This window comes from Camelus bactrianus, chromosome 2 (genome assembly GCF_048773025.1).
Source record: "Camelus bactrianus isolate YW-2024 breed Bactrian camel chromosome 2, ASM4877302v1, whole genome shotgun sequence".
In the NCBI taxonomy this organism is placed as follows: Eukaryota; Metazoa; Chordata; class Mammalia; order Artiodactyla; family Camelidae; genus Camelus; species Camelus bactrianus.
The window spans coordinates 25,999,048-26,023,908 of record NC_133540.1 but is presented as its reverse complement, the minus strand read 5'-3'; the positions used below and the strand labels follow the sequence as shown (position 1 = coordinate 26,023,908).

At 38.2% G+C, this 24,861-nt stretch overlaps 1 protein-coding gene across 1 annotated transcript in view; it reads right to left on the bottom strand.

The window, feature by feature from the left end:
• Window positions 1-24,861, bottom strand: part of DCHS2 (dachsous cadherin-related 2) — a 227,994-nt gene that overhangs the window by 68,762 nt on the left and 134,371 nt on the right. Inside the window, exons 4-12 of the mRNA XM_074375400.1 lie at window positions 20,948-21,089; window positions 20,258-20,325; window positions 18,735-18,971; window positions 16,706-17,722; window positions 13,145-13,437; window positions 11,743-11,842; window positions 7,988-8,145; window positions 6,068-6,911; window positions 3,657-3,896 (exon numbers count right to left, since the gene is read on the bottom strand). Coding sequence (XP_074231501.1) covers window positions 3,657-3,896; window positions 6,068-6,911; window positions 7,988-8,145; window positions 11,743-11,842; window positions 13,145-13,437; window positions 16,706-17,722; window positions 18,735-18,971; window positions 20,258-20,325; window positions 20,948-21,089 — 3,099 coding nt within the window. The remainder of the gene's footprint in view (window positions 1-3,656; window positions 3,897-6,067; window positions 6,912-7,987; window positions 8,146-11,742; window positions 11,843-13,144; window positions 13,438-16,705; window positions 17,723-18,734; window positions 18,972-20,257; window positions 20,326-20,947; window positions 21,090-24,861) is intronic.

Genomic DNA, 24,861 nt, shown 5'->3' with positions numbered 1-24,861 from the left:
TATGGCTTGCAAAGCCCCCAAATTCAGTACCTTGTCTTTTACAGAGAAAATTTTGCATAACCTGGTCCCCGAGTAAAGGTTGGAAAATGACAGGAGTTGAGGACAGAAAGGAAAGCTACAGTCACTTATTAAAGTGCCTGGTTGTTAAGCTGAAAGAGGAGAGAACTCTAGCCTCAAACCCATGAGGAATTAATAAAGAATTCTGACCAGGGAATGTGGTTTTCAGATTTACTTTTTATGAAGATCGTTTTTCGTTCCTCAACTGTACAATGCCCGTCCAACTCAAACATTTCTAAATAAAAATAGGATTGTGCCTGGATGATTGAATGAAGAAATAAACAAACAAATGAGTTCTGAAGAGGGAAGGCAACTTGAAGTAGCCAGTTTCACAGAAGCTCCAGTTTCTCAGACCATATAGTCGAAAACATTTACTGAGCTCCAATGTCATAGCTTGCGTTATCATAGGGACCAGAGATAAAAGCAAATAAAATATGTTCTGAACCCATGAGTTCACAGCTTAAAAGGCAGGCAGACAATTAAACAATCCTATAATCAAAATGCATGGATTAAATGAAATAGGACTGTATTTCAAAGTTTTAATAGTGACTGTCTTTGGGTGAGTAGGCCTTTTTGTTTGTTTGCTTACTATTTAATTAATTCTAAGACATTTTTTCTCCTGAAATTTTAACATTTCTGAAGTTAGATGCATCTTACAATTAATGGCGTCTTAGATTCCATGAAATAGATGGAATACTGTCATGGCGGTGCTTCTCCACTGCTCCAAGAGTAGGCAGGTGGGTGCGGTTGTACATTCAGCGTGAGACAGTTGCCAGGAAAGCAGATGTGGAGTTTATTCAAGATAAATCCAGATACAGAATACATTTTTATCGGATAGAGCATAAGATTTCACTATAGAGTTGGATGTTTTTGTACAGCAACGTACTGCTGAGTTATTTTGTATTCGCCACGATTGGTTCAATGCATCACCGGGACTGAGTCATCCTCCCTGGTGGGGCAGCCTTCTCCCTTCCCCCCGCCCCCCGGGACTAGGGGAGAGGTACGCTGGGGGGCAGATCTTTTTTCACTAACAATGGAGCTCTTTGTTGGTGGCACCAAAGGCTGTAGCAGTTTTAATATCTTAGTTAGAACATAGTAGTTGTTTTTCCCTTTTAATACCAGAAAAAAACTCCTGTTAGAACCAGTGTGAGTCATACACCATAAACATTCAGTGCTCAAATTCCTATGGGTTTTGAATGCCAAACGACACTGTAGGCGTACATTTTGAAAACTGCATTGTAGAATGCTAGAAAACATATGTTACCCTGGTATTAAGTAATGCTATGGTTTTTTTAAAAAATACATACTATAAAGTAAACCATTCATAAATTCCAATATGATGCCAGTTATGGTAAAATCCTGACTATGTCATTTTAATTCCCATACATAATCCTTTTTCATTGTCTTAACCCAACCAGCAAAAAAAAAAAAAAATATTTAGGGCAAATACGTTCAAAAGCACACCCAAATTCACATACATTTACATATCCACTTGTTTAACAGATCTGGTCTCTTTAAAGACACTGAGATTTCCAGTAAGCCAAAATTGTCTCCAAAACTTGTGAAGGGTCATGAGACTCAGAAGACGCTAATGTGTATCTCAAACACCCACAAATGCAAAGCCAGAAACCCAGCAATTTTGTATTTAAATTCTCCGGCAAACCATGATCTTTAGAATAATAAACTTGCAGTTCTAAGTAAGAGGCTGCAGACTATTCACTCCAAAAGAAAGTAACACTAACACTTGGCAACTTGACAGTAAAAACTGGAAAACATATTTACGGTAATCATCTTTAGTTGATAAACAAAACGTTTTGAGAGAAATTCTTTTCTCCTTCAAATATTAAAGAAAATTAGCCCTTTTGGCAGAGTCTGTTCTAAAAAATAAAGTTAATAAAATAAAGTAAGGTCAAAGGGAGAAGCATTTTACAGACTTTTAATTATTGCTAAATCAACACAACATCACTGATGGATTCAGTATGTCTGTGGGCTTTGGGAAGCGGTTTCTGTGTTGCCCAGAGCCCTGTGTTACTCAGTATATGCCAGAGAACGCTCTCAGAGAATGTTGGAAATATTGGAAACACAAAGCTTATGTATATTTTCTGTTGTTTCTATCACCTAAAAACCATACCACCAGAAATGTGCTAAATAAATTCTTTAAGCCCCAGTTGGGACAAGCCAACTGTTAGCACACTCCAGCCCTGTTGCTAAGCATAATAAGCAAACTCTTGGATCACACTGCCCCACTCTGGTCAAAAGAGAGAAAACTGGGTTAGCCCTTGAAAGTTTTCGTAGCATCACATACAAATTCAAGTAAAATGCATTTCATTAAAAGATGATGTTTTCCACCTACTGTATATCACAGGGAACTATATTCAACTTCCTGTAACAATATATAATGGAAAAGAATCTGAAAAGAAAAAATACATATGTATGTGTATAACTGAATCACTTTGCAGTACACCTGAAACTAACACTATAGATCAAGTACACTTCAATAAAATTTTTTTTAAAAAGACAATGTTTTCCAAAGGGCAAAGCATCTAGATGGCATGTAATTTAGTTTAAAAGCTCAAGAGAAATGTATCTTTTATTTTTCTGATGAACAACCTAGGAAGAAAATGCTAGTGTTAATACTATTATTTCCATAGAAACATCTGTTACAATTCTTGCAAGAAACGTACAAAATATTATACTGATTATGTATTGCCACTTGCTATATACAAATGTGAATTTTAAAAGACTAGCTTATTAAACTATTTATGTTAATTCAGATGGGAATATTCAGCATATATTTGCTGTTAATGGCAAACACGTCACTGTAATTTTTATAATTATTTTGTTTAAAATTTTAAAAAGAATATTATTAAAGTTACTGCAACTTAAATGCCAAAAAGTCATAGTGATATTGGAAAGCAATTCCAAGACATTTACAAATTTCTAGCCACAATAACTAAAAGTCATTTGTCTGGACATAGCAGTTGATGTTATTAATGATAGTAATGATGTAAGTTAACATATTTTGACCATTTATTGGACCAGATGCTGGTCTCAGCTCTTCGTAGGCAATAACTCATTCATACGTACTACAAATCAGGCTGTATTACAATCCTCATTTTACCAAGAAGCAAAGAGAGGATCAGAGAGAACATACATTTCACCTTGAACACAGTTTGTTCAAGGTGAAACAGCTTAAGTGGTGATTCTAGGATTCAAACTCAGGCAGTCTGACACCAGCACCCTGTCTCCTCCTTTATGCTACATATAGAGGAAATAGAGAACCATTTACCTTCTTTTACTCAATGATCTGTTACAGTCAGAAAAATAAAATATGGTATTTTGTACTTGTTTATTATCAAGATCAAATAAATAAATTGTATGTTAATTATGTATCACTCCACTAGAAATAATCATAAAAAGCAACATAAGCAAATGCTGTAAAAAGTACACATTATCTTTACATGCCTGTATGTTTTCATGTGTATGCTAGTTAAAGAAATATTAGAAGTTTGAGATAATTAGCAACTGTTTTCATTGTTCTGGTCAATTATGCCAATTTTTGTTATTAGCATTCAATAGTTCCCATATTTTTGAGTTACCTGAATCTCTGTCCACAGCTTCAACCCTTGTGACAAACTCTCCTGCGTTTTGATTTTCTTTAACTGAAGCTTCATACAGGTGCTGCTTAAATACTGGTGCCTCGTCATTTACATCCAGGACCGTAATTGTCAAAGTCTGGGATGAAGAAAGTGTTGGGACTCCATCATCCACTGCCAGAAGGGTCAGAATGTGCTGGGTATTTAGCTCATAATCCAAAGGACAAGTTGTAGTTAGCAAACCTATTTTGAAAGAGAAGAAAAGGAATACATAATAAATATTCTTTGGAGAAGAATGCTTTCTCTACTTAATGTCTAAGTCGCTAAAAATTCAGAAGCTTTTTCTGTTAAAGAATATTATTCAACCCACTTTAAATTGATATATTATCTAGAATAAAGGAGAACATTTTTAATCAGATGAGTCATCCTAATTTAAATTATAAGGATGAATGAGAATTCAGAAATAATTTATTACGTATCAGTGTCTACTGAGATGATTACAACAGGATTATGTATCTACCCATTTACTTTAATTTTTTTAAATATCAAGGTTCCAACAGTATCCATCTTCATGTCAAATGACACTTCATGTGTAAAAGTAACAAAGTTACAAAAAGGTAAGTGTGGCTACATTCTTTGAGAGATTTAGTTTTTGTTTAAGAGTTACAGTCTCTTTATACTACCCTCAACTAACTGTCTTTTTTATTAACAAAAAAGTAAATATTTTATAACTCACATAATAAATTTCACGAATAAAACGCCTCTACCCTACTGCCTTTTAAGGATATAACTCATCCAAGCAATGTGTTTTAAAAAAGACTTGCACCCATATAGCTGATATAGAATTACAATTGTCAGTTTTTTTTTTTTAGGATTGCTATTTGCTTCTCTAACACATGCTCTTCCTATAAAAACTTGTCTTCAAATAATTAAAGAGGTTTGCAGAGTTTATAAAATGATTTTTCATTAACTGTTTACCATTTTACATTTCATAGCAAAAAACCAGTGAAAATCTCACTTGGTCTTCCTTATTAAAAAAATGAGCCTCGTAAGAGGAAAAAGTAGCCCATCTCATATGAATGCATCCAGCAATTAGCATTTTGTATCTTTGAAAAGTACCGTAACTGAAACAGCCACGGCAATTGCTCAAGATTCATGATGCCTGTATTACCAGGACACAACTCTCATTTTATCCATTCTCTTTCACAATCTGAAATAGACCTTACTTAGCCATTTTGGAAAACATTTTAAGTATTGTTGAAACAAGTCCTCGGAGACCCCCGCTCTAACAGAAATCTGCAGTGGGGTCTGGACTATCTCTCTGTCAGCCAGGCTTTTAGATGGTGCTCACTCATGCCTCAGAATGGAGCCATATGTATAGGATTTAATAAATATTTTGATGAAATTTTCCAACAGTATACAGCCAGACTGTAATCATGACTTCCAAATCCTACACATTCAGTCCCATTCCAAATACTGCTCTTACTAACAGTTGGGCCAAATGGTATACATCTGAGACTTTTTTTTCTAAGGCTCATGCAGACATGACTATTTTTTAGAGAATGTGATGGTAATCCATCTCTTCGATATCTTCTGCAAATCAGGCTGAAGGAGTTTCACTTCCAATGTCACAAGAATGACACTGTACCTATAAATATCCATCAAACTACATCACGACCTTTGGTAGATGTTATCCAGCAAAATGGTGACAGCAAGTCAAAGGAAGTGACAGTGAACGTCACTTCTGCAGAGTACCTGACAGTGAATACATGCTTCTACCAAAAAGAAAATCTCTCAATTTTAAGAAGTCAGGTCCTTAATGTCCAAATCAATCCAACCATTTAAAAATACATTATTTCCAACTATTTACAAGTGTATTTTTTTTTAAATTGAAGTATAGTCAGTGTACAATGTTGTATCAATTTCTGGTGTTCAGCATCATAGTTCAGTCATATATATACATACATATATTCATTTTCATATTCTTTTTCATTGTAGGTTACCACAAGATATTGAATATAGTTCCCTGTGCTCTACAGTATAAAGATAAGTTTCCATATTAAAGTCGTTGAATAATGTGGTTGACTAGTCATGTTCTACCTTGATTCACTTTGGGTACCACCTCCTACCCTGTGAAAACACACAATGGGGGCAAAGAAGTTTGCTACTGTATCTTCATCCCAGGACAGGTGAGCTAGCTACAAAGCAGGTCAATATTAACAAACAGGTCAATTACTGTTGCTTCTCTGAATACAATCTCTGTGCCCATCATCTGCATAAGTTAAACAGTAAATCAAGTCAAATCTCCTTAAAGCAGATGCATCTTGAGAACTACCATTTTACATCAGAGGAAAATGAGAATAATAAATGAGCAAGTGACCCCAGGCTTTAGCTGACAGTGATGTATACGGTACCTGATGCCCCATCTAGAACAAAGGCCATGTTTTCATTTCCTGAGAGGATGCTGAACGTCACGCTTCCGTTCCTTCCTTCGTCTGGATCTTGAGCAGTTATGCGGTGCACCAAGGAGCCCACGGGGGCATCCTCTCTGACAAGGGCGATGGGGAAAGATATAAAAGTGGGGCTGTGGTCATTTACATCCAGAATCACCACCTTGGCCGTCAGCGATCTCAGTCGCCGCTCTGTCACGTTCGCAGCCTGATCGGATGCAGTCACCATCAGGACGACAGCTGGAACGCTCTCTCTGTCAAGCGGGGATGCAGTGACCAACGTGCCAAAAGAGGGGTGGATGAGAAACGGATTCGCTCCAGGGTGGTGGGCTTCGATGAAGTACTGTATTCTACTGTTCAGAAAACTCCCATCGCCGTCTTTGGCATTGAAGACGTGCACCAGGGTCCCGACGGGGGCATTCTCTTCCACGCTTATCACAATGAACTCCTCCTGGAAAGACGGCGAATGGTCGTTCTGATCTTCCACATCGACACTAAGGAAGACTGTGCTGTTCACGGGAGGGTTTTTGCTACGGTCTTTAGTTATCACCCTGAAAAGATAATGAGATGTCGTTTCATAATCAAGTTCCTTAGAGAGGAATAAGTCTCCTGTCGAGCTGTTGATGTCAAAGTGGCCATCCTTGTCATCGGCAGCAATGCTGAAGTGTAACTTTCCATTATGATGGTGTTGAAGGTGATCAGGTGACTTTATCAAGCTCATTACTTTCGCAGGCTTCAAGTTTTCTGGTAGAACTAAATGTCTAATATTCTGAGAAATGAGAGCTCCCCCTTTGGTTAGTGCTACCACCTGAAATAAGAAGAAAAAGGAGCTATCAGTTTGGGGTATTGTTTAGTAGTTTAATCAATATTCTTTCACAAGCTAATTCTTTCCACTTGTGTGACAGACATATGTTAACTGGTGAGAAAATGTCTTTTTTATACCATGTGAGTCCAACACATCCCCGAAGATTGAAAATTGCATGCTATCTAGGAGATAAGAAAGCACAATGCTTCCCACTTCCCCATTTGCTATCATTTTCATGATGATAGTTTGGTGAGGCCAGGCTGTAGTTTGGCTGAACTGTAGCCTTGTGATTCTTCAGTGAGAATGTGGGATGACTAGTCCTCCTAACCAGTCTAAATCCTAGAGCCCCGTGTGTCCTTAATGATGACATCTTTTTACATTTAAGTGTCATGTGTCTTTGCTTATCTGAAACCAAAGATTTGAGGTATTATGAGAAAAATGTCCCCTAAGCCACATATTCTCAATCAATAAGGAATATAATTTACAAACAGAACTCTTGGGGACATATATTCTTGATTAGTACACCTACCTATATTGGTATTACTGACTATCATGTGGTTGAACATAAAAAATCTTCCTATAATCAGTCATCTTGCTTTTGATGTAATTTTTTCCTGCTATGAAGACTTTCCACAGCTTGTTTACTCATTATGATTAAAGTAAAGCCTTAAAATATGAATTTCAACTGACTTTTCTAATTTTAAAAATAATTACGAAATCGATGCGATTTATCATTGGCCATTTGTTTACATTTGAGTTTCTCCTGCAAATTTACCAGGTCCTTGCAATTAGGAAAAAGTAACAGAAAAGACACTTTTGGTTCTTCATAAACAAAGCAATATGAATGCCCACAGAGTGATGAAGGTGAAGATCTTGTTAGGAAGAGAAAAAATCATGTAAATCTAATCATTTCTCAAGTGATAATAAAATCACTTAATATCATGCACACATACATCTGCAATGCTCTCTAAAGAGAGTTCTCATATATTTAATGCATCTTCACTTTATACACTTGTATATAAAACTTAAAAGAACCTCTTCAAAGTATCTTTTCACACTGTGCGTGATGTTGGTATTACCTGAATATTAATAACTGCCTGTCCTTGAAGAGAAGGTACTCCCTGGTCACTGGCAACAACCGTTATCCTGTAGGAAGGTCTGTACTCATGTGAAAGTATCGTAGCTGTTCTGATTTCACCACTGTTGGCATCAATCTTGAAGTGATCAGAACTATCTTCTATACACATACACACACACACACACACAAAATTAAGAGATTGGAGTTAACTGACAATGCAGAATGCAGAGATTTAATTAATCCAAATATATCTGTGACCATTTGGAAGATTCATTTGCCTGAAGCTCTACGAGAGTATGAACATAAAAATGATACTAACAATATAGACCAGAAACACAACAGATTAAAAAATTATTATGGAAATTTTCAAACATATGAAAAAGTAGACAGGACGCTATAATAAACTCTCATGTGCCCATCATCTGGCTTCAACTCATGACATTTTATTCCCCATCATATATTTCCCATCACCGTCTTTTTTTTCTAAAATTTTTACTGAAGTGTAACTGACTCACAACGTTAGTTTCTGGTGTACAGCAAATAAATTCAGTTATGCATATACGTCCATATCTATTTTTTTCTTTTCAGATTCACCATCTTCTTTTGAAGCAAATCTCAGAAACTATATCATTCCTTCCGTATATTTTTCAACATCATCTTGAAAAGATAAGGCACGTTTTCATATAATCACGGTACCATATTAGACTTTCAAAAATTAGCAATGATTCCTATCATCCGACATCTAGTTATTTTTAAAATTTTCAACTGTCTCGTAAATATTTTTTTCATTAGCTCAACTTAGGTTCAACATAAACACCATATTCGCATATCTCTTCCATCTTTGTGTTCCTGCCATCTATCTCTTTATTTTGTTCTTGCAATTCATTGGCTGAAGGAACTGGATCGTGTATCCCGAAGTTTCCCAGGGTCTAGATTTGGTTGCTCCTTGTCTCCAATGTGTAGCTTAATATGTTCTTCTGGCTTCTGTGTTTTCCTTAAACAGGGAGGTAGATCTAGAGAATTAATCAGATTCAGGTTCAATTTGGAGGGAAGACAACGTCACAAGTGCTTTTGTGTTTTCCTCCAGAAGCACGTCTGATTGTCTCATTGTGTGATGTCAGTCCTTGCTGGCGTCTAAATCCGCTCAAGACTCATTAAGCGTTGCAAAGTATAATATTCTGAGATGATGACCACTTCTTCATTCATTAGCTGGAATATACTAGTAAAGCGAAATCTCCTCTTTTGTACTTATTGATAACCCATTGGAACAGTTCATTATAGGAAAAGTCAGGATAAACATTTACAGTAAACTCATTAACAGTCTTCAAAATAATGGATTGGTTTACTGACATCCTTCAGTACTCCAACTATGATAAGTAAAGGTTTGTTCCATTTCTGTTTTAAGAATCATTAAGCATGAATTTAAACATAAGGGTTTCAATCTACTGCCATTATATCCTCACTGATACTCAAACTGTTCCATCTTGGAACATTAGGACCCTCTTAAAGGCGCTTCCCGAGTCTTTCTGCTATGACCTCAGTCATCTTTAGCTGTGTTCTTGTATCTGCTGTGGCAAAATGCTACAGACTCATCTGGGGGAGTTCCTGTCCAAGTCCTAGGGTCAGCCACTTCTCCAAGGACTCCTAGTTCCTTCCAGTGGAACATGGTCTTGGGAGGTCGTATTCTCAATGTAAGAGCTGCTCATTGCTCTGGGTCAGTCACTGTTTCCAGGCCTTTTTCAGCAGACAGAGAATACACACCTGCACACACTGAAATATGTCACAAGTTCATATGGATCTTTCTAATTCAAACTGATTGTCATCCGGTGTTGTTGCAAATCTGTTAACAATAACAGATTTGCATTCTTTGATAAAATCTGAACACTTCAACAATCCAAAAAACCCATACAATGTCTGGGCTAGTGGCTCTCTTTGATTCTTTATTCAACCACTGATGAGCGATTATCATGCAACAGATACTTTACCAGTTACAGTGGATAGAAAAACAAATAAAAGAGAACTCCTGCCCTTCAGAAAGTCAGAGTATAGAGCAGAAATCATGTAACATCTTCTAGTTGTGATGTCAATGCTTTGATCCATTTACTTCATCACCATAAGAGAATGAAAACTTTCATGAATGTTGACATATATATATCGTTATTTCTATTATATTGACTTTTATCTTGTTATCTTATCTTATATTTTGTAGTTGCCTCTATTTTGCAATTGGATGAAGTTAAAGCAAAGGTCTGAATAACATATCACCATACTTTTATATTGCTATGCCCCAAGTATCATTATAGAAGCTAATTTTTATTTTAAAATTCAATATTTCAAACATTTAGAAATATATGATGAACACCTTTGTAAACATTTCCAGCTTGGTTAAATCACAATATTTCTTCAAAATGTTTAAAGAAATGACAGAGTTTACGTACAGCAGAGGACCTGTGTGAACCTCCGAATCCCATTCCCTTCCTTTTCGCCTGTTCTAAAGTGTGGGTGTATTTTTCTAGTCCACATATTCATGAATAATACATAGCATGGTTGTATTTCTTTCTAACGATACTATAGCAAGATTGTAGTTTAATCTATTAGCATGTGTGTGTGTGTGTGTGTGTGTATCTGCGGTAGGTTCCTTATCCCTGAACAATCCACTATGTCATCTTCCCAAGCGTGCACGCAATTTGCCTTTTCATTTCTTTCTGCTTTTAGGTCTTTCATTAATACTTTGTGATTTTCTATATAAAGGTCTTAAATATCTTTTAATGAAATTTCCTCCTTATGCTTCTAATCAAGATGATTCTGATTTTGGGGAGAGGCAAAACATAAAATTTGAGGGTCCTTCTTTACGGAAAATAGGACAATATTACAAATACAATTTGCCCATTGCACCCCTCCTCCCATCTAGAGGAACCCAAGCGACGGGAGAGCCTTGAAGCTTAAACTTCATTAGCTTTACCGTAAATCGCCTCCCACCATATGGATTTTCTGTGTTACAGTGAATGAGATCTGTGAAATCCTGCTTAGTTTTTCAGTGCTAGTGATTTTTGTATGTCGACACTGTTCCTAGAAATTGTTTACGTTATTGATTCCAATGGTTTGCCTGTAGCATATTTGGGGTTTTCCATGAAGACAGTTAGATTATCTGTAGGTTAAGGGCAGTGTTGCCGCTTACTTTCCTAAGTTTGTGTCAAACATGACAAAGCATCGAATGTCTTTTAAAAATGGTATAAAAACACAATGTCAACTAAAGCTAATCACTGGAAACCACTTGGGGCCTGGGCATTCTAAAAGATAAACATAAGCCTGTCTCGGCAAAGTTCCCACATACACATACATGGATGTACATCTATGACATCTTCTAGGTATGATTTACTCTGACCTTAGGAATATTTAATCTTCATAAAGATTCACAGATGTTTGGGATTCATAATCATACGTTTCTGGACTTCATACCAATTTTTATTGATTATTCACTTCCTATCAATAAAAGTTGATTTGCATTTTAGATTATTGAGAATTATTCATTTAAGTTGGATGGTTGGTTGGCTGGTTTCTATTTAGGACACAGGATTTTGTATTAAGCTTAAAAATTCTTTTTTTTTTTAAGGTGATTCTAGAAAATAACAAATGTATTTTGTCTGCAATTTGGTGGTATTTTCAATGTTAACTATTTTCCCAGAAGGAGACATGGTTGGTAGACAAGAGAGGAGATACTAAAGTTCTTAATCCTTTATGGATGATAACTTTTACCTGAAGATACTGAATACATAACTTCTGCATTGCTTCCTTCATCAAGATCCTTTGCAAACACAGTTGTAACCAACATATTTACTGGCTGACCTTCCAGAACCTGTCATTAAGACAAACAGCTTACAGATTAGTCAGTGAAATTTTAAAAAGAAATATCAACGAATCTTTAAGTGAAAGAACATATTACTCCTAAGCATTTTTTAAACTGTTTTTAAATCCACATGTAATTCAAATGTCTACGATATAAATGTTATACAGGTGTAAATCCATGAAAAGAATCCATATTACAAACTTAAGTGTTTTACTCAATTTGAACAAATGATCTGCAGCATTTGAACTATTTTTGAGGGAGAAAAAGACATTGAATTGACCAAAAAATCTTAGATGTTTGATGTATTTTAAGAATTCTAGCATCTTCTCATTTATTACCTTTTCAGGACATTTTTTGAAAGGTCCAAAATATGCTAAAGATAAACATGAAATATACCTTATTAATTAACAGAAACTTTCCTTGAATACTGAAATGCACATGTGGAGTTGAAATCCAAATTTAGAGCCTAATTAAGCCATTATATATCATACATAAAATGGTATAATAAAAATCATAAGGATAATACCATAATGCTCTGCTTTAGTAAAATTTTCTTTAAATATGACTTTGGAAGGTGAGTTTAAAGTTATTAACCTCCTCAGTACCTTTTTTGAGTTGTTCAGTATGAATATATGAGCGCAATTTGAATGTCTAATTTTGGGGACAATAGCTTCCAAACATTTTATTCATATAACCCATTCATTTAAAAAATATGAGTACCCCCAAGATACATTTATTAATTACATACATGAAGTAATATGCTAGTTTATTATGTACTTTATGACATATACAAAAACATAAAAATGAAAAAGATAACATATGCATAATTAGAAGTGTCTGCACGTGCCAGCAAAGATCAAATTTTATGATCTCTGGGTGCACATCCCTCCACTTTAGAGCTACAGATTGTTCTCCTATCTTTAACTAACCATCTTAAAGATGTGTTTCAATTGCACACAGGGAGCTCTAGACAAAGAGATGTGTGGAAATTACTGGAAAAACAATCAATGTCTGATAATAAAGTTACCATTATGTTCGTATACAATTTTTGGACAGAACTCTATTATGATAAAACAACTCGAATGTGTGATCCCAGCTAGCATTTATAACCATTTCCTTTTTTTTTTTTTTAATTGTGGCTTTTCTTGACATGGGACAACATTTTCTAGATTTTCTAGATTTTCTAGAAATGTATTCATGTCCACACCAAGACTGAGTGGATAAATTCATGCTTCTTACCACAAGATGGTGCTCAAAACAAGTGACTAAGAGTATTACAAACTCATTGCTGGGCTACTTCGCCCCACATACCTTAATGTGTAATTCCTTCCCAGGGAGGCACTGTGGGAAATACGGCCTGTTATCATTGATGTCCGTGACTGAGACGTAAACCACCGTGGTGGCGTTTCGCGGTGGGGAGCCGTGGTCTGTCACTAGGACAGTCGCCTGATGGTGCACCTGCTGCTCGTGATCCAGCGCCACCCAACTGATGAGTTCACCTGAGGAGCACAGAGCAGGAGGAGAGAGGCTGACACTTGTGCTAGCGTGGTGGCACTCTGAGCCACATCCAAACCAATCCCCAGAAAGCAGAATCAGACGCAGAGCTCTGAGGAAAAGCACAGCTCCCTAGACCACATACCTTAGTCATCTAGCTCTACTGTTGAAAGAGTTTTCTGAAGTTTCTCCTGCCACCTTCCATTTGGCCTTCTTTGTATTTCAAATGATCTACCGTCAACCATTCAACTAAAGAATGAATTCCTTTATGATTGGATTACCGCATTCTGTTGATTCTTATCGTGCAGCTGGCTTTATTCCTTTGATAACTATGTCAGTTTAAAAAGCTAAAGCTCTAATCTGTTCTTAGAAACAATGATCAGTACATATATGTAAACTAAAAAAAGTTGCAGTATATTGTTTATATGCATTTACATGCAATATAATGTGTATGTGCAGTCAAACTGTAATCATTCTGCCTAATGAAAAGGAAAAAGGAAAATCAATCAATCAATCAAGAATGCATTCATGACAACAAATGATAAAAATACACCGTGGGAATTTAGTAATAATTTAGAAGATTTCAAGTGACAGCACATCTCTCTTCATACTACCATACAGAATAATGGAGAGACTGAGGAGACCTCAGCTCAGACATCACTAGTTCTAGGCTTGGGTCCCAGTCTCTCCACCTCTGACACAGAAGGGCCTTTCTGAGCCTGCTTTCTAGGGCTATTGGGAACTAATTCAGTCATCAACTTAAAATTATTTTTCCGGGGGAAGGTCTAGCTCAGTGGTAGAGTGCATGCCTAGCAGGCACAAGGTCCTGGGCTTAATCCCCAGTACCTCCATTAAAAATAAATAAATAAATAAACCTCATGACCTCCCTCTTCCCCTCCCCCAAAAAAACCCAAAACAAACAAAAAGGAGTATTTTGTAAGCTGTGAATTATTACGAACGAGGAAGTTGTTATCATTACTTTAAAATAATGGCAAAATGTCTTCATGAAAATCAAATACCTTCCTTAGGTAACAGTGTGTCTTCTTTTGTATAGACTTATTCATTGTTATCTCACAGAATACATGTGTATGGATGATAGTGGCTTCCCAAAGAACTCCTCGTGCTTTACAAGGCATATTTTCCATACTCTTGCTCAGAGCTGTCCACTGGGGAACTTCCGTCATGTTTCATCCACAGAGACTCAGGCATAAAATCATAACTGCCTCTGCCTGTGGCCAAGGGCCTCTCCGGTGCCCCTCTCCTGCTGCAGAGCTCCACCAAGCATTAATTTCCTCACCATTTATGAAAATATCTATTTGTGAGAAAGTACACATAAAGCAACTACTACCTCACATGGCCATTTCTAAGATTCTTTGTCTTCTTCATCCAAATGAAAGGACAATGTATAAAACAAAACAGTAACTGACATCAGGAACGGAAATGAAAATTCCTGTTTGGATAAGTTGCTGAATTGGTGACATTTTAGTGCAGTGTTTACTCTAGCAACTATATTTATAAGGTGTTTACTGAAGAGGGGAGGGTATAGCTCAGTGATAGAGAGCATGCTTAGCATGCACGAGGTCCTGAGCTCAACTCCCAGTACTTCTGCTAAAAAAAAAATTTAAACAAATTTTTAAAAATTAAAAAAAAAAGAATGTGTATTTAGCATGCATGAGGTCCTGGGTTCAATCCCCAGTACCTCCATTAAAAAATAAATACATAAACTAATTATCTACCCATCCAAAAAAATAAAGTGTTTACTATAAATGTGATTCTAACAAAAATTACAAAGTCAATCACTGCATTTTTAAATTTCCAAAAGGTAATTCTCCTCAGAAAGCCCTAAGTTCTGAATGGCAAACAGATTTTTATTTGATGAACCAACTCCGACTGACTGGAGGCCAATGTTGTTAAAGATCGGAAGGCTCAGCCTGGGGCTGGGCATGGGGGTGCCAGGCAGGGCTCTGTGGAAGCAGGGGTTCTGGTCACGGTAAGGACCGCTCAGAGCCCCGGATGTGGAGGACAGACACGGGCGGAGGATGCCCTCAACCCCTGTGCCGCCACCCTGCCCCTAGTCTTGGTGAATAGGAACAGTTTAGGAGTATGCAGCCTTTCAAGCCCCTTCATACACTTCCAGTCCTCATCCCCCAGAGCAAGATGTCAGACAGGGCAGGAATTCTCTTCTTTAGAATTTAGGAAGCCGCGCCCTGAAGGGAAGCTACTTGCTGAAAACCATACAATTCTAGGGATGGACACCGGGTCTTCTGAGTCTGGGCACTGGACTACTTGTGGGACAGAGAAGATCGTGGGGGAACCAACTGTATATTTTATCTCAAAAAACAAATTCCCGAGTGAAACAGAAGACCTAGAAAACTACTTAGTGCAGGGCGGTAAAGAGCCAGCCGGGCCATCCTGGGCAGCCAAGCAGTTTGTGCCCTGCAGGGTGTCCGAGCTCAGGAACCAGTGGAAGCTGAGCTCCAGTTTGCAAGAATCTAGGCCGGTCTTGTGCCCTGGTGTGAGGCTCCATCTACTGGAGGAAGGGGCGCGTTTCCTAATTCACAAAACAGGCACTCTGAAGCTAAGCAGAACTGAATTCAAACTCTATTCCAAGGTAGAGCAAGGGGCACCACTTACAAGGTCTACAGCATGAATGGTGCCTCCTGGGATTGTACAAAGTGGTGACCATTTCTCGCTTCTTTCTAGCTCCCTGACCTTGGGCATGTTACTTGACCTTTCCAGGTCTCAGCTTCTCCAGCCATATGGTTGCAGTGTAAACATAATTCACTTGTGGGCAGTTGCAGGAACTCAGTAAAGTCCTTGCAAATTTATACAACATCAATTTTAAAATACAAGAACATTTGTATTTTTAATTTCATAATTAAGACTTGAAAAAACCTCAGTGTAAATATTAACCCTTTCCCCATGGTTTCTTCATCAAAATGAGAATGGGAAAATACACAAAAAGAGTGATTTTGTAATCTTAACTAAGGGATTATTCCCTAGTTTTGCATCCATGACATCTATATTTTAAAAAATATTATTTGAAAAATTTTAAAGACATCTACAAATGAAAAAGAATGGTTGAGGGGAAATTAGACTTTACTTGAAGATTTCTTCAGTTCGGTTCTGACTGTACCCCTAATTCAAAACCAGAACCATATATACGGACAGTATGTGGGTTTGAGGCAAGAGAAGTATGAATCACTATGGGGAAAATTCTATTCAATTTTGTCTTCACTTTAAAATCACAATACTATCATCAAATAAGGTATTAAAACTGTCACTTTAACTATATGTTTGCACTAATGTTACAACCAAAAGATGTGAGTTTTTTCAATTCCAATTTGAAAGAAATAAGCACAAGCTACAATATGCTACCTGTATTAGGATTCATCTTGAAGAATTTTCCATCAGACAAAAGGAAATATGTCAGTTGTCCATTCTTGCCCGCGTCTCTGTCACTTGCTGTAATTTTGCCTATTACCCCTTGGGGAACAGGGCTCTCCTCCACTTTCAAAAACAAGACATCATGCAAGAAGGTAGGGGAATTGTCATTCTCATCCAGGACATGAACAATTACCGAAGTGCTCACATTTTGCGACACTCTGTCCTCCGGGATCCAGGCAAACACTCTAAAACTGTGTGTTTGTGTGGATTCATGGTCGAGGTGCTGCCGCAGGTAGACCCAGCCCGTGTCGGGGCGGACGCCGAACGCGGCCGAGTGCGCGCTGGGCTGGAGCGCGTACCGCGGCCGGGAGCGTGCGCGCCGCGGGCCAAGCGGCCGGGCCTGGATCCGCAGCACTGGGGTCATCAGTGAGAGAGCCTCACTGACTTCCACCTGATAGACCAAATGCTCAAAAGTCAGCGATGGGCTTGGTTCTTGCTTTTCAATGATGACCGTCAGCACCAACAGGGAAGCCCGAGGAGGGAGGCCGAGATCCTGGGCCACGAGGGTCAGCGTGCACTTCCGGGGCCCCCCGGCCCCCAGGCTCTGGTTGAGGTACACCACACCAAGCCCCGAGTCCACGGAAAAGATGCTCGGGGTCTGGCTGGCAACGGCGTAGCGGACCAACCCACTGGGCCCGCTGTCTTTGTCCTCCGCGCGGGCGCGGTACAAGGCTGTGCCGGGCGGTGTGGTCCAGGATATGGTCACCTCGTCGGAGGCTTTGGGAAACACTGGATGGTTGTCATTGACATCGACCACGGTGATGTTGACCTCGGTGCTGCTGCAGGCTGGGGAGTTGCCGAGCTGCGCCTGGACCGTGAGCACAACCACGGGCTGCGTTTCGTGATCCAGAGGCTTCCGGGTTCGAATGGTGCCCAGCCACGGGTGAATGGAGAACTTCCCATCCAGATCACCAGAGGAGATCCTGTAAAAAATTGGCTCTGAGGAATCTGAAAAATAGGAAAACAGAGAAAGGAAAAAGAACAAGAGACAGCAGTCACTCTATGCCAAAAGAATGCACCTCAGTGGAAACACTGAGAACAAAAAGCGTTCATGCGTATTACATCCACAGAGAAGACCATACAATGTCACATCTTCTTCCCGCTCTCCAGCGTCTGTTTCAGATGTACAAGTGGACAAAGGTAATGTCCAATGGACAAGGAGTAAGTCACGGTTTTCACCATCTTCCTTCCTTTTTCTTGCATTAAAAGGGAAAGATGTTAAAAAAAATGTGGATGCCTGTTTTATATTCTATTTTATATATCTGAAGTAGCAAAGTCAAGTTTATGCTGATGTTTCTCTATGATGCCTACCAATAAATGACAAATACCCTCCCCAAAAGTTAAGACAAGGAGGAAGGATGGGTTAGGGTTAGGGTTAGGGAGCAGGACAAGATCTTTGGACAATTAATTCACTTCTAGGAATTTATCTTGTAGGGAAACCTCTATAAGTCATGTAAGGATATTTGCCTGAGTATTATTTGGACCAGCAAAAATGACTGTAAATCATTCAAATTAATAGTAAAAGAAAATGTTCAAATAAAATATATTTTATATCCAAGTTGAAATACTAGGAAACTTTTTTTTTAATGAGACAGAATGATGTTCAGTTACTTGGAAAACTGTCCACCATATACAAAGTAGGCGGGTGGGGGGTGTGTGGCAGGGAAATGGTAGTTATAGAACAACAAAGACAGTAGGACATATTTTCATAAAATATTTTTGGAAGTGTGTTTGTGTGTTTTGGAGAGTGGGTTAAAAGTACGTATTATTTTTGTGATTAGAAAAAGAAAATGCAGGATAGAAATCACGTTGAAAAAGAACAAAGTGCAAGCCACAGATTGAACTGTCTCAGTTCCTGCACGGAGAAAAGGAAAGATTTATTCAAGACTGTACAGCCTGAGGAAATACAGGAAATGTTCCAATAATGGACTTCAAGGCGGCCTGAGAAGTCAGTACTTACTCAAGGACTCCTTTGCTTTCACTGTTCCCACAGGACTGTCTTCGGGCGCATCTTCATAAACTGAGAAAGTATACTTAGGCCTTTCAAACTGAGCAGGCGCCAGTGTCGTCTGAAGAATGTGTATAGTGACTTCGGCATTAGTGACAGAAGTGAGGCCACCACCATCTCGAGCACAGACCAGCAGCAAAAGTGTACTGGATTCCAAATGACTAACAGTTGATGTTAAGTAAATAATCCCTGGGTAGGGGAAAGAGGAGATTAAAATCAGATCACATGCAGTAAATACTGATCAGCAATAGTAACACCTGCTCTGTTGATGCTGCCATGATGGTTAATTCATGTGTCCACTTGAATGGCCCATGGCGTGCCCAAATACTGAGTCAAACGTTATGCTGTATGTTTTTGGATGAGAGTAACATTTCAACAGGAAGACTGAGTCCAACAGACTGGCCTCCCTGTTGTTGGTGGGCCTCATGCAGTCAGTTGAAGGCCTGACCAGAACAAAAGGACTGGCCCTCCCTCAATTAGGGGAGAGTCCTCCTGCCTGACTGCCTTTGATTTGGGACATTGGTTTTTTGTTTTCTTTCTTTTTTCTTTTTTTCCCTGGCCAAACTGAAACACTGGCTCTTCCTGAGTCCTGAGATGGCTAGCCTTCAGCCTGGAATCACACCCTTGATTCTCTGGGTCTCAAGTTGACCCAACTCACCTGTAAATTTTGGAATCTGTTAACCTCCATGATCACATGACTAATTCCTTATGAGAAATCTCTCTGTGTCTATCCGCATATGCCTTCAGGTTTAGATATCTCCTATTGGTTCCATTTCTCTGGAGAACACGTCTACTGTCTACTCAAGGAACTTGAACATCTTTACAAAAGGATGGTCCAAATTCTGTCAAGTAAGCAACATTTCCAAGAGCTTCAACACTAGATGTCTTGGAAGTATATCAAGTCACCAAAAAACATCAACTGTGCTGCCTTGGTTAGAACTTACTCCCGCAGCAGCAGCCCTGGCTGACGGAACTGGGGGGGGTACACCTCATAATCTGAGGTAGCCCGGGCTGGCACAGGGCTGTGGGGTGATCACAATCCGCCCAGGCACGAACCCTAAGTCTACAGATGAAACTAACATTTTATTTTCTGGTGTATTTGACATCTGCCCTGAACAGGGCTGTGTGGGGCAGCTCTCTTGTTCAAAGAACTCCATCCTCTTCGTTGGTGTGTTGGACAATTGGCCATAAGTATTAGTGAAATGAAGGATTTCTGCAGCTTTTGGCAAAAACAATGATCAGTTTTCTAGGCATAAAAAGGTAACATCCATTCAATTTATTTATTTTAAGTCAAATCTGCCCTCTTATAACTCCAACTCCTTGTTCTTGTCTCCCTTGGACATTTAGTGAAATCTGTCTTATTTCTCTTTGGCATAACATGTCATCAATAACCAAAGCCAAGTATCTCACTGGACCTGCCCCAGGCACAACATCCCCATTTTCTTCTTATCTGACATTATTTTATGTCATTTCACTTGCAGTTCCTTTCTCCTGAACACGCTCCAAGTTGATCAGGGAACACATAGTTCCAGAGACAATCAGACTGTAACAAAGAAGAGTTTTAACACTCTTTCTTGGAATACTTACAAAATACGAACGTAACCAAACATTATCATACCAGCTTTTAGCGGCCATGTGAGAATTGGTGTCCACACTGGTTTGGTGTTCCACCAAGGCTCTCAATACTCAGCACAATAATTTCTAAGTCAGATCCTTCCCTTCAATAACAGATTAGCTTCCGATCAAGTCTATGCTTGATTAAAAACCACAACTCAGATAATACAAAAGTGTCTGTGTGCAGAAGAAAATGAAAAGTCTCTCTACCCCCAATTATTCCCCACTCCCTGGGTGTATAATCTTCCAGAGCTAACTCAAATTCAATTATTGAGAAATATTCAATTATTGAGAAATATTATGGAGAAATCACTCCTGGTGATTATGACAATGAAAAGATTATCAACTAGACCGCAAGCTGGTCTTCCTGCCTTCAGACTGACTCCTTCTAAACCATTTTTCAGACTTGTATTAGAATTGTCTCCCTAAAATCCAAATCTAGACGTATCAGTGCTTCGCGCAGCTTTTCAGGTGACATCCTCATGCCTCATCATAACAACCAAGCCACTCAACAGTTAGCGCTGTTTCCCACCTCCGTGGCCCCATCTCACCACTCTCTGTACAGGGCCTTCTGCTCTCGACACAGTGGACTATTTCTAACTTCCAGAATAGACCTTGCTTTTTCCATTCGGATGGCTGTCTCTCCTTCCTGGAACAACTTCTTCACCTTCTTTGACTGAATGATTTCTACTCCTATTTGAAAGCACAGCTCAAGTTTCACGTGGTACAGGGGGCCTTCTCTTAGCTTCCACTTTGCTTTAGATACCACTCTCCTGTGATCCCACAGTGGCCTGTTATAAATTTAGCACGTTGTACTTTAACAGTTTTTATCTTTTTAGCATTCATTCACTTACTCATTCATTTACTCGATGGCTTATAAATAAAATCAAAAGACAACGTTTTGAGAATACATAAACAACTCAGTATCCATAATAAATATGGCGTTCTGTAAGGAAGGTGAAAGAATACAAAAAAAACCCAAAGTCAGGTTCGCAGTGGGTAAGGGCAGGTAACCCAGATCATAAAGAATAAGCTGGGAACAAATATGATGGTATTCAAACTCATTAAAAATAACGGAAATGCAAAATTAAAAACAGCTACCTCTTGTTTTCACCTCCAATGTTTGCTAAAATGTTTAAGTGATAATATGCAGGGTTAATAAAGGATGTACACTGTCCAAAAGGCATGTCGGCAATGTTTATCCAAAAGGAAGTTATTCACATTCAGGAACCTAGAAATATACCCTGTATATTTCATAATACATGTACATAAGTGCTCTGTATATACATATATATAATATACATAAAATATATGTACATAGGTGCTCTGTAAATATACATAATATATACACATAAGGGCTCTGAAATAAATGGACAGGCTGTCCTTTGCAACACTGCAAACGACTTCAGTATCCATTTAGAACAGTAGGAAAGGTTCACTATGTAGCACCCAAAATGAAGGAAAGATACATGTTCTCATCTAAAAAGATTTTATATGTTATATTTTATATAAAGTTGTAAAGAATATAGTATAATCCAGTGTGTTAAAAAAATTAGTAATCCTTAAACATTTAAACAATGGCATATCTCTACTGTGAAAAATTCATGAAGTGCTGCTAAGGGGCAGTGTTAGATTACGGAACAATATGTAAAGTAAAATCATAACCACTAGTGCATACCTTGTGTGCACACACACACAGAAATAGGCACACTGGAAAATATGGAAGGGTCTGAGCAACTATGGAGAGAGCTCATCTCTGTGGGGTGAGATTAGGGACAGACCACTTTCTACTCCGTTACTGTAGTTCTAATGAGCATATGTGCTATGGACTGAATTGTATCTGCCCAAAATTCGATAGGTTGAAAGCCTAGCCCCCAGCATCGCTGTATCTGGATTAAGAAAGTAATTAGGGTTAAATGAGGTCATAAGGGTGGACCCCTGATCCTACAGGATTAGTGTCCTTGTAAGCGGAGACAACAGAGAGCTCACTCTCTCCCCATTATATGAGAACACAAGAGTCCTCACCAGGAACTACATCAGCCAGGACCTTGATCTCAGACTCCCAGCTTCCAGAAATGTGAGAAATAAATGCTATTGTTTACAACACCCAGTCTGCAGTATTTTGTTATAGCAGCTCGAGCTAAATAAAGCACGATGTTAACTTTGTAATTAGAAATTATATATATATGTATATATATATATATGTATGTATATGTAATGTTAAAGATATTCAGAAAAAGAAGATATGCTTATTACCAAAAAATTATACCACCTCTGTTTAAAACTTGTATACTTGCATACTATGGTGAGGATCTAGACTGGACATTAAAATATGTATTTTAAAATAATTGCACAAAAGTCTTCTCCAGAAACAGAATTCTTATTTATTATGTAAAAGTCTTCAAGGATGCGTAACAATGGAAATGTCAGAAGAAGCAAATGAAGATATTTAGGAGAAGCTGGATTCAGTTAAATGAATCCCTGAAGTTGAGGTAAACGTGCTCTGTAGAAATTATCTACATGTGATTCCCAGATGCAAACAAAAATAATGTTACCAACGCTCAAATTACTAGCAAAATGGGCCCCAACAACATATGGCATATTGTGAAGTCTAATAAAATTAATATCTGTACTATATTCACTCAATTTAAAAGCATTATCACTGGTAAAAATCATCTAGGGTTTAATAAGCCCCATCCCCAAATTCCCAAACTGGTATTTTAAATGGAGATAATTTAATAATGAAGTTTGGGGTCTCAATGATTTGACAATGGGGAGCATTGTCAAATGCAACACATAAGTTGTACGTTATTTTCATTATTTTATCCTTGACGCCACACAGAATGTTATTCCCTGTAGCAAAATTAACCTCATTTTTTAAACCAAATTTCACTGAAGAACGTCCATCTCATCTGTCATACTGCTGGTTGTCAACAAATTTGAAGGGAAGGAAAAGGAAGAGAAAGGGAGACACTGTGGCAGATACAGAGGGTTGCACAAATATGACTTTGTCAAGAAATTTCACATGGAAGAAACATATACCAACTGATCAATAACTAAACGCCAACAAAGTTGATTAGTAAGAACTGGCAGTTCCAGCCGAGCATGCGGCAACACACTTAAAAACTACGTGTAAACAGTGAAGCACCGCACAATGTAAGCTATTGTAACCAGCGCTTGGCGTGGAACCTTGCATCTAGTAGCCATTCACGGAAATGAATTCATGTGGGGCAGGGTCAGAAGTCTTACTTCCCAAAGGGGAGTGCCTTGTTTAGAAAAAAAATTTTAAGTCTTTTAAAACAAATAACACTATATAAGTGCCTGACCATACAAGGTAATTCCTTCCAACTTCATTTTTTCACTAGGTTTTAAAAGAAAATGCCCATTATCTTACCCCTCTGGGTCTCATTTTACCAAAGTCTCAGAAGGATGGCCACTGCTCTAGGGTTCTGCAGTAAGATATTTTACTCACATGTACACACACACATATACACACATACATTTATATACGTACATACATGTACACACATAAACATCTATATATACCTACATACACATATTTGTGTGTATATATATTTTTAATATGTGTGTATTATATATATGTGTGTATGTGTGTATATATATATAATATAAATGTTGATCTATCCAAAATTCCTCTGTAATTATGGGAGAGTCAATAATGCATGAAGAAGAAACCTATTCATTAATGCTAAGATCCAATTACTTTCTCTACATCATCATGGATGGCATTGATTTCTGTGAATGCCCAGGGACTGTCATGGTTTTACCTTCCTCATTTATAAATCAGGAGGATGATAATCCCTCAGCAATCTTAGACAGGATGAGTTACTGTCTGAAAATGTTCAATTCTTGGAATAACTATTTCAGAAGCCCCAAATTTTAGGATTTCTAAAATTTGTCAAAAAGTGTTTACGAAACAAAAGTATTGTACTAAACTGATAATAACAAACCAAAGGAAGGCAACACCAGTGGTAAACACACTTGTCTTTGGACGTGCATGGCTTTGTTGCACTGAGACGAAACAGTCGATGATGGAAAGACCTAAGCAGGGCCACTCAGTCATGTATTAGGAGATGTGTGTGCTTGCATATTCATATCCTCTTTTGTTTATCTAAATATATGACAAGTACTTGTTTCAGTCAGGAGCCAATCAGGAAAACAGAAACCACTCTAGGGATTTCAGAGGCTATTTAGTTAAAGAAATTGACTACACTTGCATGTGAAGCTAAAGGAGTAAGAAGGGGCAGAGGAGTAGTAACTGCAGGAAGCAGGGAGCTTCTCCAAGGCTGCAGAAACACAAAGGGAGAGGCAGTGGTACTACCTCTGCCACAAGGAAGAGGAAGATGAGCTGCGATGGGTCTGACTTCTGGGGTAGCACTGAATGGATGGTACCCAATGCTCCAAAGCATCTCTTTGCAGCTAATATTCAAATGTCTGAGACAGA